The sequence below is a fragment of the Hyla sarda genome, chromosome 1 (assembly GCF_029499605.1).
Source record: "Hyla sarda isolate aHylSar1 chromosome 1, aHylSar1.hap1, whole genome shotgun sequence".
NCBI lineage: Eukaryota > Metazoa > Chordata > Amphibia > Anura > Hylidae > Hyla > Hyla sarda.
This window is the reverse complement of record NC_079189.1, coordinates 367,980,392-367,993,694: the sequence shown is the minus strand read 5'-3', so window position 1 is coordinate 367,993,694 and position 13,303 is coordinate 367,980,392. Positions and strand designations below refer to the sequence as shown.

The following is a 13,303-nucleotide window of genomic DNA, read 5'->3' as shown; positions in this document are numbered from 1 at the left end:
TCCAAAGTAACAATATATACGTTTAAACAAGCATTTTTATTCACAAATTTAGAAATCTAAAAAAAGAGAGCGCACGGACAATTAAAACCATAAAAAAAGTGGAGGAGTATAGTCCTACAGCGCCCACCCCGTACTAGAGATAATAACACAAAAAGAAGATGGAAGCTGTCCAAAGCAAAAAGCAGTATAATGAAAAAATGAAAGGGCCCCACAGAATATGATTGTTACTTTTGGAGTGTATCATTTTAAAGTTGCTAGTTCATTCTTCCCTTTTTTTCATGTCATGATAGCAGCTGGTTGCACCCAGCAAGTGTTCATGTCTTCAGGTGGTGCCCGTCTTTCCATGCATATAAATTGAAAGGGTTATGATTATGCAAAAACTGAAAAATGCATGGTTCTTAATCAGTTAAGGGGACCCTTTTCAGCTTATTTATGTATACAAATGGCTCAAAGAAAATATTATGAAAAGTTATCCCCCCCCCCCCCCCCCCAGAAAAAAAATAATGCACAGGCAACCCTATGTCTGAAAAAAGATGAACATCCAGAGGTGACAAGGCTTCTTCATTGTAAGAAATGTGAATCTGTTAAGCAGTCTACGGACCCTATTACACAGGGTGATTAGTGGTCATATAGGCTCCAAAAACTGCTTAGAGAAATTCATGGTACAGAATATTGGAAGTGCCTATGTAAAAGTATAGAACTCTTTTACTAAAGTTACCATTCCCCCTCTCCTATATCTTCACCCCCTTGGGTGAACTTGATGGCCATGTGTATTTTTAACCTGTTAAGGACCAAGGACGTACCAGTACGTCCTGAGTCGTTTCCCTTTCTATAACGCGGGGCCACGCGTCATAGCGGGTCGGGCCTGGCCTCTAACAACGGCCAGGACCCGTGGCTAATAGCGCGCTCTCTTCCTTTTTCTCTCTTCCCTTCTTTCTGCGCATTGCACAGCCGTAGGCTAGTAAGGGAATTGGCATGATTTCACCTATCAGAAGAAGACAGCGAGTGACATCACACACATGCAAGCGCTGTGTGATTGTTTACAAACAGAAGCTTGCAATGCCGATGAATTTCTGTTATGAACATCAAGGGTACAGGTCAGCGATCTATATGTCTCATGTTATATGTATAGCACTGAACATCTATAGGATGTATAGCACTTTATATCGGAATACATATTTTAATGTTTTATATATAAATCACTGTGGTTACTATGACTACATATACACATGTTTTGGTGGACCAATGGGAATACATTGGGGATGTGTTTCTCTAATGATTAAACACTTGCACCTCTATTTGCACTATGTTCACTTGTTATTTATGCTTGACAAAGGCTAACATATAGCCGAAACGTTGCACTGCTGGTAACAAAAAGACAACAGCTTGCTTTACATTGGAGTCTGCTGCCTCTGTGCTGTGACCAATTTCTATGTGGATGTCGATACACTGGACTGGTTATCCGGGTGATCACCTGCACTAAACAGCTGGGGCCCAATGCTGTTCTCCCTCTTCTCTGCTATTAACCCTTTAGACGCGGCGTTCAAAGTTTATCACCGCGTCTAAAGTGAAAGTGAAACCATGCTGGTTAGCTCAGGAAGCTGTTCAGGATCGCCGCGGCGAAATCACGGCATCCTGAACAGCTGTTAGACACGAGGAGGGTCTCCTACCTTGCCTCCTGGTGTCCGATCGCCAAATGACTGCTCAGTGCCTGAGATCCAGGCATGAGCAGTCTAGCGGCAGAATCATCGATCACTGGTTTCCTATGAGAAACCAGTGATCAATGTAAAAGATCAGTGTGTGCAGTGTTATAGCTCCCTATGGGAGCTATAACATTGCAAAAAAAAAGTGAAAAAAAAAGTGAATAAAGATCATTTAACACCTCCCATAATAAAAGTTTGAATCACCCCCCTTTTCCCATTTAAAAAAAAAAAACTGTGTAAATAAAAATAAACATATGTGGTATCGCCACGTGCGGAAATGTCCGAATTATAAAAATATATCGTTAATTAAACCGCACGGTCAATGGCATACGCGCAAAAAAATTCCAAAGTCCAAAATTGTGCATTTTTGATCACTTTTTATATCATGAAAAAATGAATAAAAATTGATCATACCCCATACGCAGTAAAATAAAAAAAGTTATAGGGGTCAGAAGATGACAATTTTAAACGTATAAATTTTCCTGCATGTAGTTATGATTTTTTCAGAAGTACGACAAAATCAAACCTATATAAGTAGGGTATCATTTTAATTGTATGGACCTACAGACTAAAGATAAGATAAGTCATTTTTACTGTAAAATTTACTGCGTAGAAACAGAAGCCCCCAAAATTTACAAAATGGCATTTTTTTATTTTGTCTCACAATGTTTTTTTTTCCATTTCGCCAAAAATAGGCCATGATATGGATTTTTAGGTTCAAAATTGAAAGGGTTATGCTTTTTTAAAAGTAAGTGCAAAAACGGAAAACCCCCTGGTCCTTAAGGGGTTAACTCCATAACAACTATAGTCTAGTTTCAATTTTTAACTTATAAGGTTTTGGTTTCATAGTCAGTCCAAAGACTGGTGTTAGATCCACATCATTTTTAGGGTCCTTGACCAATTTAAGATGCTGCAATATAGATGTGAGAAAAATAAACATTTCATTTCGAGCAACATCTTCTCCTATACATTTCCTGACTCCCATGCCAAAAATAAACACCTTTTCGATCACGCTTTTATCAATATGCTCATATTCATCAAGAAACCTTTCTGGGATGAACAGGTCGGCATCACTCCACACTGCCCTGGGAATTAAATAACATAATGAATATATAAATTAAAAAAGAACTAGAAATGGATACAAATACCCTTTTTACAAGTGCATATAAAGATTTATTTAGCAATTGTGTAAGGGTGGACATTTCACAGAAAATAGGCATGAAAAACATTTGTTCCTGAAAGAAAAAGCAAAATACACATAATAACTTTCATGCTTTTATAATATATTAATTGATATATTAATATATTATTGTTAAAAATAAAAGTATCTTTGCTAAGTAACTATTTTTGTAAAGGTAGTCAATGCTAACTATTTTCTCTCTTAGGGTCTATTCACATGTACAGTATCCTGTGCATATTTGCTGCACTGGATTTAAAGCTGCCGATTTGATGCTGTGTTTAGTCATTTAGTTTACATTTAAATTTGCAGCATAAAATCTGCAGTTTCAAATCCTGCACATTAAAGGGGTACACCGTTCTAAACATCTTTTCCCCTAACCAAAGGACAGGGCATAAGATGCTAGATCACGGGGGTCCTGCCACGTTCGTGACATCCCACCACGCCCCCTCCATTTATGTCTATGGCAGGGGGCGTGACAACTAATCCAGAGCTGTCACACCTCCTACCCTACCTTGAAAGGAGAGGGCAAGGTGGCTGGCATCACCAGTCATTGGGCACGAAGCGAAGTTTGTTCTATGTACTAAATTACAGGGGTGCCATAGTGGAGATTGGGGGGGTCCCCAGCGGCAGGACCCCCGTGATCGAACATCTTATACCCTATCCCTTGGATGTTTTAAGCAGGGTGCCCCTTTAAATATATGCAGGATACTGTACGTGTGAATACACCCTTAATCAGATCTATCTGTATAAATAAATCTAATCTAGTAAATCTAATAAAGCTAATCTTTGATACAACCTACTTTAAATTTCACATCTTCCACATATCTTCTAATACCTTTACCATCCTACTTACCAATATTTATTTTTCTCCTTTCTTTCCCTCCCACTTTCGCCTGACTCTCATCCCACACTACCTTACCCTACTTACATCAACCATACCCTTATAACAGAAAAAAAATCTTTCCACTTCTCTCTGAGTTATCACTTATCAAAGAGTTTTTAACCCCTTAAGGACCTGGGCTTTTTCCGTTTTTTCATTTTCAATTTTTCCTCCTTAACTTTAAAAAATCATAACTCTTTAAAATTTTCACCTAAAATTCTATATGATGGCTTATTTTTTGCGTCACTAATTCTACTTTGTAATGACATTAGTCATTTTACCCAAAAATCTACTGTGAAACGGGAAGAAAAATCAATGTGCGACAAAATTGATGAAAAAACACTTTTTTGTAAGTTTTGGGGGGTCCCATTTTTACGCAGTACATTTTCTGGCAAAAATAACACATTATCTTTATTTTGTAGGTCCATACGGTTAAAATGATACCTTACTTGTATAGGTTTGATTTTGTATCACTTCAGAAAAAAATCATGAATACATGTAGGAAAATGCATACGTTTAAAATGGTCATCTTCTGCCCCCTATAACTTTTTTATTTTTCTGTGTTCAGGGCGCCATGAGGGCTAATTTTTTGCGCTGTGATCTGAAGTTTTTAGTGGTACCATTTTTGTTCTGATCAGACTTTTTGATCACTTTTTTTTGCACGTACGCCATTGAACGCGCGGTTTAAAAAGCGGTATATTTTTATAATTCGGACATTTACGCATGCGGTGATACCACATATGTTTATTTTTATTTACACGTTTTTTTTTTTCTATTCTTGGAAATGCCGGGTGATTCAAACTTTATAGCTCCTATAGGGGCTATAACATTGCATTAACTGATCTTTTACACTGATTGATCCATCTCCATAGGAATGGATCAATCAGTGTTCTGAGCGATTGATTGCTCAAGCCTGGATCTCAGGCTTGAAGCATTCATTCGGCGATTGGACAGCGCAGGAGAAGGTTAGAGGACCTCCTCCTGTACTACAGCTGTTCGGGATGCCGTGATTAAGCTCCCTGAGCTAGCCGGGCACTTTCACTTAAGCTTTGAGCGCGCGGCTAAAGGGTTAATAGCGCGGGGCACTGCGATCGGTGCTGCACACTATTAGCGGCGGGTCCCGGCTTCAGTATAATGCCTGGCCCGCCGCGATATGATGCGGGGTCGCCGTGTGACCCAGCGTTATATCGCAGGACCGGGACTCATGACGTACGCGTACGTCATGGGTCCTTAAGGGGTTAAAGGAGTACTCCAGGATGTTAAAATAGGCTTAGCAGCAGTGTGACGTTTTCGGCACCAGCAGCAGGTAAGTTTAATCCAAAAATCCAATTTATCCCTCCAATAATTTCCTGTCAGTATGGATGTAATTTCAGGCATAACCATAACAGCTTAACCAAATTCTCCTAATGGATCTTACACTTGGGACAATAAGTTGTTTTTCTATATCCCATACTACCTAGTTGAATGTTTGCTTTAAAGTTTGAGCATTTTAAATCAATTGTGTTAAACAAAATTTCTGGTTGGACTTGATGGACGTATTTCTTTTTTCAACCATACTAACTATGTAACTATGTAACTATGTAACACATACAATTGATCCAAAATCTCATATACAAGTTATTCAAAAGACTTTAATAGTAGGATAATACTTACGGGTCATGATTTACTTGATACATGTTTATAAATACACAGGTGTCTTTTGGGAGGAAATAGCCGTTCAGACTGGTGTCCAAAGTAGTACTAAACAACAAGATATAAGTTAGTGAATGTGTTTATTTGAATGAGCATATTGGTAGACTTTTGCAGTAATGACATTCAATAAACTATTTTGAATGCCAAAGAGTAAATGTATAGAAGAAGCTCAGAAGATTTTAATGACAAGAAATATATTAAAGGTTCCAGAAAGTTAAACAGATTTGTAAATTACTTCTATCACAAAATCTTAACCTTTCCAGTACTTATCAGTGGCTGTATGATGCAGAGAAAGTTATGTAGTTTTTTTTCTGTTAGACCACAGTGCTTTCTGCTGACACCTCTGTCTATGTCAGGAATCCCCATAGCAAACCTCTCCTGCTCTGAATAGTTCCTGACATGGACAGAGATGTAAGCAAAGAGCAGTTGATTTGAAAAAAAAAAAATTATATATATATATATACATATATATATATATATATATATATATATATATATATATATATACATATATATATATGTTTTCCACCAGAGTACCCATTTGAGTTCTTATGTTTAGATTCTGCTATAGTAGGAAATAATAAAGTCTTGATGCTGGCTATAGAACAGAATAGGGGGTAAGTGTCTGATCATGAGGGGTCCAACTACTGGGATCCCCTGTGATCTCCTTCCCGACTATCCTCATGCATACATACACAGAGCGGTGGTCGACATGCCCCCTCCATGCATCTTTATGGGAGAGCCGGATATTCAGCTCGTCGGTGGTCGACATGCCCCCTCCATGCATCTTTATGGGAGAGCCGGATATTCAGCTCTTGTGTATGTTTGTCTCTCCCATAGGGATGCATGAAGGAGGCATGACGATGCATTCCCAGGGTCTGGGAGCAGGGCAAGATATTGGGGTTAGGGGGTGTCCCAGTGGTCTAAGTAGTTAAGTACTGGAGTTCCCCTTTAAAGTTTATCTGTCACTTTAATAAACTTATAATATGTTCTAGTACCATGTCAAAAGTTTTGATCGGTCAGGGTCTAAGTGTTCAGACCCTGACCAACCACTGCAATGAGCAGGAAGAGAAGGGTGCATAAAGAAACACTCACATGAACCAGTTTATCTGGTGGTATATTAATTATATATGGTTAATAAAAGAGATCTACCGGTTACATTGTTTTACCGGTAAGCTGAACCTGGAAGATATAGCAACTGCTGCTTTTGTTTTATGATGAGAAAACCACCTTGAAGCATTACTGTATATACATACCAGTGTGGAATTGTGAATGGTACAAAAGATGCATGTCTAAGAACTTCATTGATAAATGCCTCAGTGTAATGAAAATCTTTCCTATCTTCAAATCTGGGCGATCTGCTAGTTCCAATGACCTCATCTATGGAGAGAAAAAATCCAGTTCACACCACCATTTAGATCACAAATATAAGTACTATGGGAGAGAGTTATCACTGCATTTAGACCTTCGTTTTTGCTTATGCCGGGCACACAAAATGTCACATGTGAACCTCAGCACTTTTTTTGGCGACTTTTGTGGGTACGCAGAAAGTACCAAATAGCCCTGCCTAAGCAACTTTAATTTTTCACTTTGCAGTGGTTACGAATTTACAAAGTCCAAATGTCGCACGTTGGCATAAAAAAAGTTGCAAACCCTTCCCGAAATGTCTCAGGTGTAATTCAGATCAGACCTGGCTTACAAAACTGCCTTTGGAGAGCACTTTTTAAAAGTTTCACAAAAAGTGGGAAAAAAAGAGACATACAAAATGGTGTTCTAAAGTGATTTATTGTTTTTTGTTTGTGTGCCAAATTTATTAACCCCCTTGATAGTATGATAATATGCCACACAAGCAAAACAAAGCAAAAAAAATAAAAAAAAACTTTAAAACTCACTTTCCATATTGTTTTATTTAGGTTGTTTAATGTATGTTTGCCGGTATTATGCCTTGACCATATTCTACTTACTAAATACCATATTGTACTTAGATTGCCTTTTTCCTTTTTTCAGGTGCCAGGTGCCATGATTTGGCTATGGGTTGTAGTGTGCTGTGTGACCAAGAACCATGTGACAAAACATTTAACGGTTTTACAGAAAGAAAAATCCCTGCAGCTTGCACAGATGAAACACATTAAAACCCTGTACAAGCCATGCCGACTATAACCACATTATAAAACAGCATAGTCACATCACATATTGTACCATTAGGATTTCCTTTAGATACGTTCATTTCCACTTTATAAAAACAATAGATTAAAATTGTAAAATCCTAAATTGAAATGACTGTTTTTATGCCTTACCAATTTCCTTCTGAATTTTTTCTTGCATTTCTGGATACTTCAACAAGTACACCATACACCATAGTAAAGCAGAAGAGATAGTATCAAAGCCTAAATGTAAAGATAACATTTTGGTTATACAAGGAAACATACTGAGTATTGTACTGAATGTATGGGCAATATTCTCTAAGGGTATGGTCACACATAGGAAATACATTTTATGTTGCAAGAAATCCACCGGGCAGCAGGAAATATGCAGTGTAGTTTGCTATGAGCAGACACACAGGGCTTTTTTGTCGCAGCCCTGTGTTTGCAGTGAGGTTTGGAGCAGAGATCAAGTCCTGGGGGAAAAAAAGTGTGGGAACTCTTTCACTCAAGGGCTGGTCCCGCAGGACTCCTACTAATGGGAATGGTGTCCCTGCTTAGCAAAAAAAGTCCAGTTCCCACGTGTTCCTGCAGGACTTAAGCCCTGGTTTGGAGGCAGGCTGACGCAACAGAGTCAAGCCGGCCTGTCTCCAAACATTACTGAGTGTACATGCCTGTGACAGGGAAGCCTTGTGTCTTCGTAGCAAAATATGCTGCGTATACTCTACCCTAATAATGTATTGTTTTGTAAGTGATACAGAACAGCTGATAGCTATTTGGTATCAGCTGATCAGCTTAACCCCCAGAGAGATGTTTCTAGTTAAGCATTTAAAGTATTAGTAGGTGCAGGCAAGGACACCTACAAAAAAAGGGCCCCTAAGAAAGAACTGTAAATGGTTCCTTATTTTTCAAGTGGTTATGCAATAATGAAGTGCAAGGCATTGACCTCCTAATTTAAGGTACTCGAAAAGATCTTAATTGGTCTGCATATATGCAAGGAACTGTGAGCCATGGATAGAAAAGGCCATATTCCATAACATGGAATCTAATAACAGTAGAGAAAGCTATTTTCTTGCATGAAACCCATACCTGCAGGACCCCTGTAAAGCTGAACATATGAAATGTTTTCACTGTGGCAAGGTAGGCATTCAAAGGAATAGGCCACCGTGTAAAATACTTTCCAACCTCATCTCTGCTTTGACTCAGAGATGAGGATCTTGGGTGTGGCCAACTTCTATGATTTCCATATGCCCCTCCTGTACACGGTATATGGAAAGGAAGTGCATCCTATATGTTATACAAACATATACAAACTTATACAAACTGCTTTGAATGCATTTCTTAACATTGATCCGAGCTTTTCTAAAAATAGTTCACAGAGATTCCAAATTTAGATATGTCTTTCCCAACAAACATTAATGTTTATCCTTTTTGTTAGTATTATTAGCTTAGTAGGACCACAATTCATTTATAGTTTATGATATTATAAGAATTTTAAAAATTGCATATAATGTGACAATGTACTGATATAAAAGTAACAAGCAAGGAAACTCTACAACTGTACCTGCACCAAAGATGTCATTCACTGTAGAAATAATCTGCTCATTGCTCAGTTTGTAATTTTTATCAATGTTATTTCTGCTATTGCACAATTTTATGAGGGCATCTGTTATATCTCTGATGTTGTTCTAGAAATAATATAAATAATAAAATAAATAAATAAAAATATTAACATCAGAAACAAAACACTTATCTTGTATGGTGATATGATAGCACTAATATACTTTAGCACCTTACACTACACATAAAGGGGTACTCTGGAAGAAATTTTTTTTTTTAAATCAGCTGGTGCCAGAAAGTTAAACAGATTTTTTAATTACTTCTTTAAAAAATCTTAATCATTCCAGTACTTATCAGCTACTATATACTACAGAGGAAGTTGAGTTGTTCTTTTCTGTCTGACCACAGTGATCTCTTCTGACACCTCTGTCCATGTCATGAACTGTCCAGAGTAAAAGCAAATCCCCATAGCAATCCTATCCTGCTCTGGACAGTTCCTGACATGGACAGTGGTCCAATTGGCTTTGCAGGGTTCTGATCCACTGCCAAGGCAGCCTGAAGCCTGTACTAGGTGCCTACCTAGTGGGCTACTAATGCAGCCTGGCTTTTGCAATACTTGGTAGAACTTGGCAATTACACCTGCAATTCCTTTGGGGTTTGTCCCTAACCCTTTGCATATCTACAGACGGAAATGTTTGTCCATTCGTCTTGGCAAAAAAACTTTGGATTGGATGGAGGCAATTTTCCATTCTTGACATAAATTCTCCATTGGATTCAGGCCTAGGATTTGAATGGGTCATTTTAGGATATTAACCCTCAAGTTGCAGACTGCATTATATTTTCTTCATGTATTGCCCTGTATTTGACATCTTTACATCAATTCTGACTAGTTTCTCTGTACCTGCTGAAGAGAAACATCCCCAAAACATGATGTTATCACTACTATACTTAACTGATGGTGTGCTCAGGGTAATGGGTTGTATTGGGTTTTCACCACATAAAGCATTTTGTACTGAGGCCAAAAAGTTCAGTTTTGGTTTCATTTAACCAAAGCACTTCCTTCCACGTTTGCTTCAACATGGCTTGTTGCAAATTTTAAATAGGATTTTTTGTGGAGATCTTTCAACAATGGCTATTGCCACTCTTCCATAATGGCCAGATTTGTGGAATGCTTGACTTATTTGCCTGTGGACAGATTCTTTCACCTCAGCAGTTGATCTTTGCCGCTCCCCCAAAGTGACCATACAAGTGAGCCCTAAAGCTGTCCATATAAACCACTCTCCCTGCCTACTTGCCCATCCACCCTAAATGACGGATGAACAACTTTAAGCCAGTCCCTTCCTTGCGCTGAAGTGCATTGGCGTAGAAGTAAACAAAACAATCGGAACTGTACAAAGTCGGGAAACAAGTCAGGAACATAACGGAACCAACAAACAGATATATAAATAAAGACAAACAAGGCAGGATATAGCATACTAACATACAGTTCGGAGACCGTAATCAAGATTAACGGCAGATATGATGATATGAACAAGATTAAAGGAGATCTGTGGTGTTCTAAACTTTATCCCCTATCTGAAGGATAGGGGATACGTTTTAGATTGCAGGGGGTCTGAGCGCTGGGGCTGTGGCAATTTACAGCAAAGGGGGCGTTCTGTCCATGGGATCCATGGGAGGGGCTTGCCGGCTGCCGCTTCATGCGGGGATGGAACGCCCCCTTTCTTCTACATTGCCACGGCCCGTACAGGAGATCGCGTTTGGCCCCAGCACTCGGACTACCCGCGATCTAAAACTTATCCTCTATCCTTCGGAGCACTACAGATCTCCTTTAAATATGAGGATAAGTTTACAGCAAACAAAACCAAAAGACTGTGTAGCAATGGAAGCCCCCACAATTTAAAAAAATAAATACATTTTTCCATTTTGCCCCACAAAGGAAAACATATATAAATGCAAAAATGAAAAATCCCTGTGTCCTTTAGGGGATAAATACTACATTGTTTTGATTCCTTTTTGAATTACCTAAGACTATGCTCTAAATGTTGCATATATTAAGAAGCACATTTAGATCTTATTAGATATTTCATACATGCAAGACTACGTAGAGTACATATCATTTTTATATAAGATACTAGTCTGACATATACACTGAAAAAGTCTAGCATTATTAGTTCCTTACCTCATCATGGGATCCAAAATGGTCTTGTACGGATTTAGCAATAAAATCATTAAATGACCGAAGAAATTTTTTCAGCTCTTTCAAACCTGATGATGGAAAATATTTGAAAACTGGAATAAAATCAGCCAGAAGTCCTGCCCCTGAAATTTTTCGGATATCATTATCAAACTCAATAATGCGGAGAAACTCTTGGTCATTATGGCTATACCTTTTACCAAAGCACAGAGCGCATACCACATTTGCAACTGTCAAAACTATTAAAGGGGATGGGTCGAAGCCACCATGATCTTTAGATAGTTGTATTGTTTTAACTAAGTCTGAAGCTTCAGCACAAACATATTCTTCAAGTCGACAGGAGAAATTCAAAGAATTTGCTTCTGATTTGGACAAGGTCCTTAAAGCATTTCTCATAATCTTCTTATGAATTTTCCAGGTTTCTCCATACTTTTCGGAAAATGTCATACTTTTTCCATCAGCCAATAGTGAAAAGGAATGCATGTTGGGTCTGTCAGCAAACTGCTCTCCTTGTTTACCAAGAACTTGTTTCACTGTCTGAAAACCACTGACTACCACCACTGGCATCATGCCTAATTTAATCAGGAACACATCTCCATATGTTTTCCTCATTTCTGTAAGGGATATATGTGCTTGGTCTCCAATTTGAAAAAAGTTTCCAAAAATAGGTAATGCCCATGGTCCTGGCAGAGATATTCTTTGTTTTCTACGCAATCCCAAAACAAGTAAAAGAGTGAAGATCGTTAGAAGAACAGTGACATCAAAAGAAAGCAGGTCAACTGGGAAATAATAAGCATCTGTAAAGAAACACAATAAATAAAATAAGGTTATCTTTTATAAAGAAAATAATGCTGTTTTTATAAATAAAAGATTTTGTTCTCTCTCAACTTTAATCATTAAAACTACTTTAGCAAGACAATAATGTCATAAACTGCAACCATAACTGTGTTTCTGTTTAGCCATTCAATAAGCTATTTGGTGCTTATAGTACTATTTACTGTCCTGACTCCTGGACTTCTTGGTTCTGTTCCTTGTATATCCTGGCTCTGACCTAAGTCAGACCCAGTCACTTCTCTATTACCTCCTGGTTTTATCCATTGACTGTTTGTGGTTGATGCTCCTAAAGTTCCTGTTTCTGTCCCTAACTGGCCCCTGGAAGCTAATTCTTGTATCTCCTGGTTACATTCTTGCCCTACTCCTGATATTCCCTGTTTCAGACCTTGGCCATCTCTTGATTTTTTTTATTGGTGTCACTTGTTTTGTCTAGACTGTGTTCTTAGTATCTCCCAGTTCCAGTTCCTCATATTTTTCTGGTCCTTCTGTTCCTGATTCCAGCGCCACACTCTAGATTCCTGTCCCTTGACCATAATCCTTTTCCTGTTTCAATCTTTTTATTAAACTTCTTTTCAAATAAGAACAAACAGCGCACAAAGTGCAATGAAACAGAGTAAAAGGAAATATCTATTAATTCACCTGGAATATTGAGACACAGCTCAATTAATAAGAAATGCATCTCAAATGACACATTGGGTAATGTAATGCTGGAGAGACTCAAATATTATGTTTCACTTTAGAAATTAGAACAGTGTTTATAACACTGTTTATAACAGTACATAAACATTGTAAGCAACAAGGGAAGGTAGGGATAGAGTTATATAAGGGGGAGAAGGAAGAAAAGGGAGGAGAGAGAGAAAGGAAAAGAAAAGGAAAGGAAGAAAGTGCACTCCTGCTCCGCTGATATACACGTATTGGCCTATTAATGGACAATGCCAATGGCGTATCTAGATTGTATCCAAGATGTCCACAGTGCTTCCAAGGATGTTGTTTTATCTAAGTTGTATGCTACTGATCATTCACAATAGGACTGGTTAAGTAGGCTAATCAAATCTGAAATAGAGGGAGAGATCGAGGATCTCCAATGCCTTGTAATAATACATTTTGCAAGAATAAGTA

At 38.2% G+C, this 13,303-nt stretch overlaps 1 protein-coding gene across 2 annotated transcripts in view; it reads right to left on the bottom strand.

Annotated features, from left to right (window-relative positions):
- Nucleotides 1-532: 532 nt before the first annotated feature.
- The window catches only part of LOC130307705 (cytochrome P450 1A1-like), a 37,892-nt gene continuing 25,121 nt past the window's right edge, over nt 533-13,303 (bottom strand). For both annotated transcript variants that reach the window (XM_056552187.1, XM_056552188.1), the window contains 6 exons: nt 11,336-12,147; nt 9,161-9,284; nt 7,753-7,842; nt 6,712-6,835; nt 5,417-5,503; nt 533-2,788 (listed from right to left, as the gene is read on the bottom strand). In XM_056552187.1, the coding sequence (XP_056408162.1) occupies nt 2,506-2,788; nt 5,417-5,503; nt 6,712-6,835; nt 7,753-7,842; nt 9,161-9,284; nt 11,336-12,147 (1,520 nt within the window). In that variant the 3' untranslated portion in view covers nt 533-2,505. The remainder of the gene's footprint in view (nt 2,789-5,416; nt 5,504-6,711; nt 6,836-7,752; nt 7,843-9,160; nt 9,285-11,335; nt 12,148-13,303) is intronic.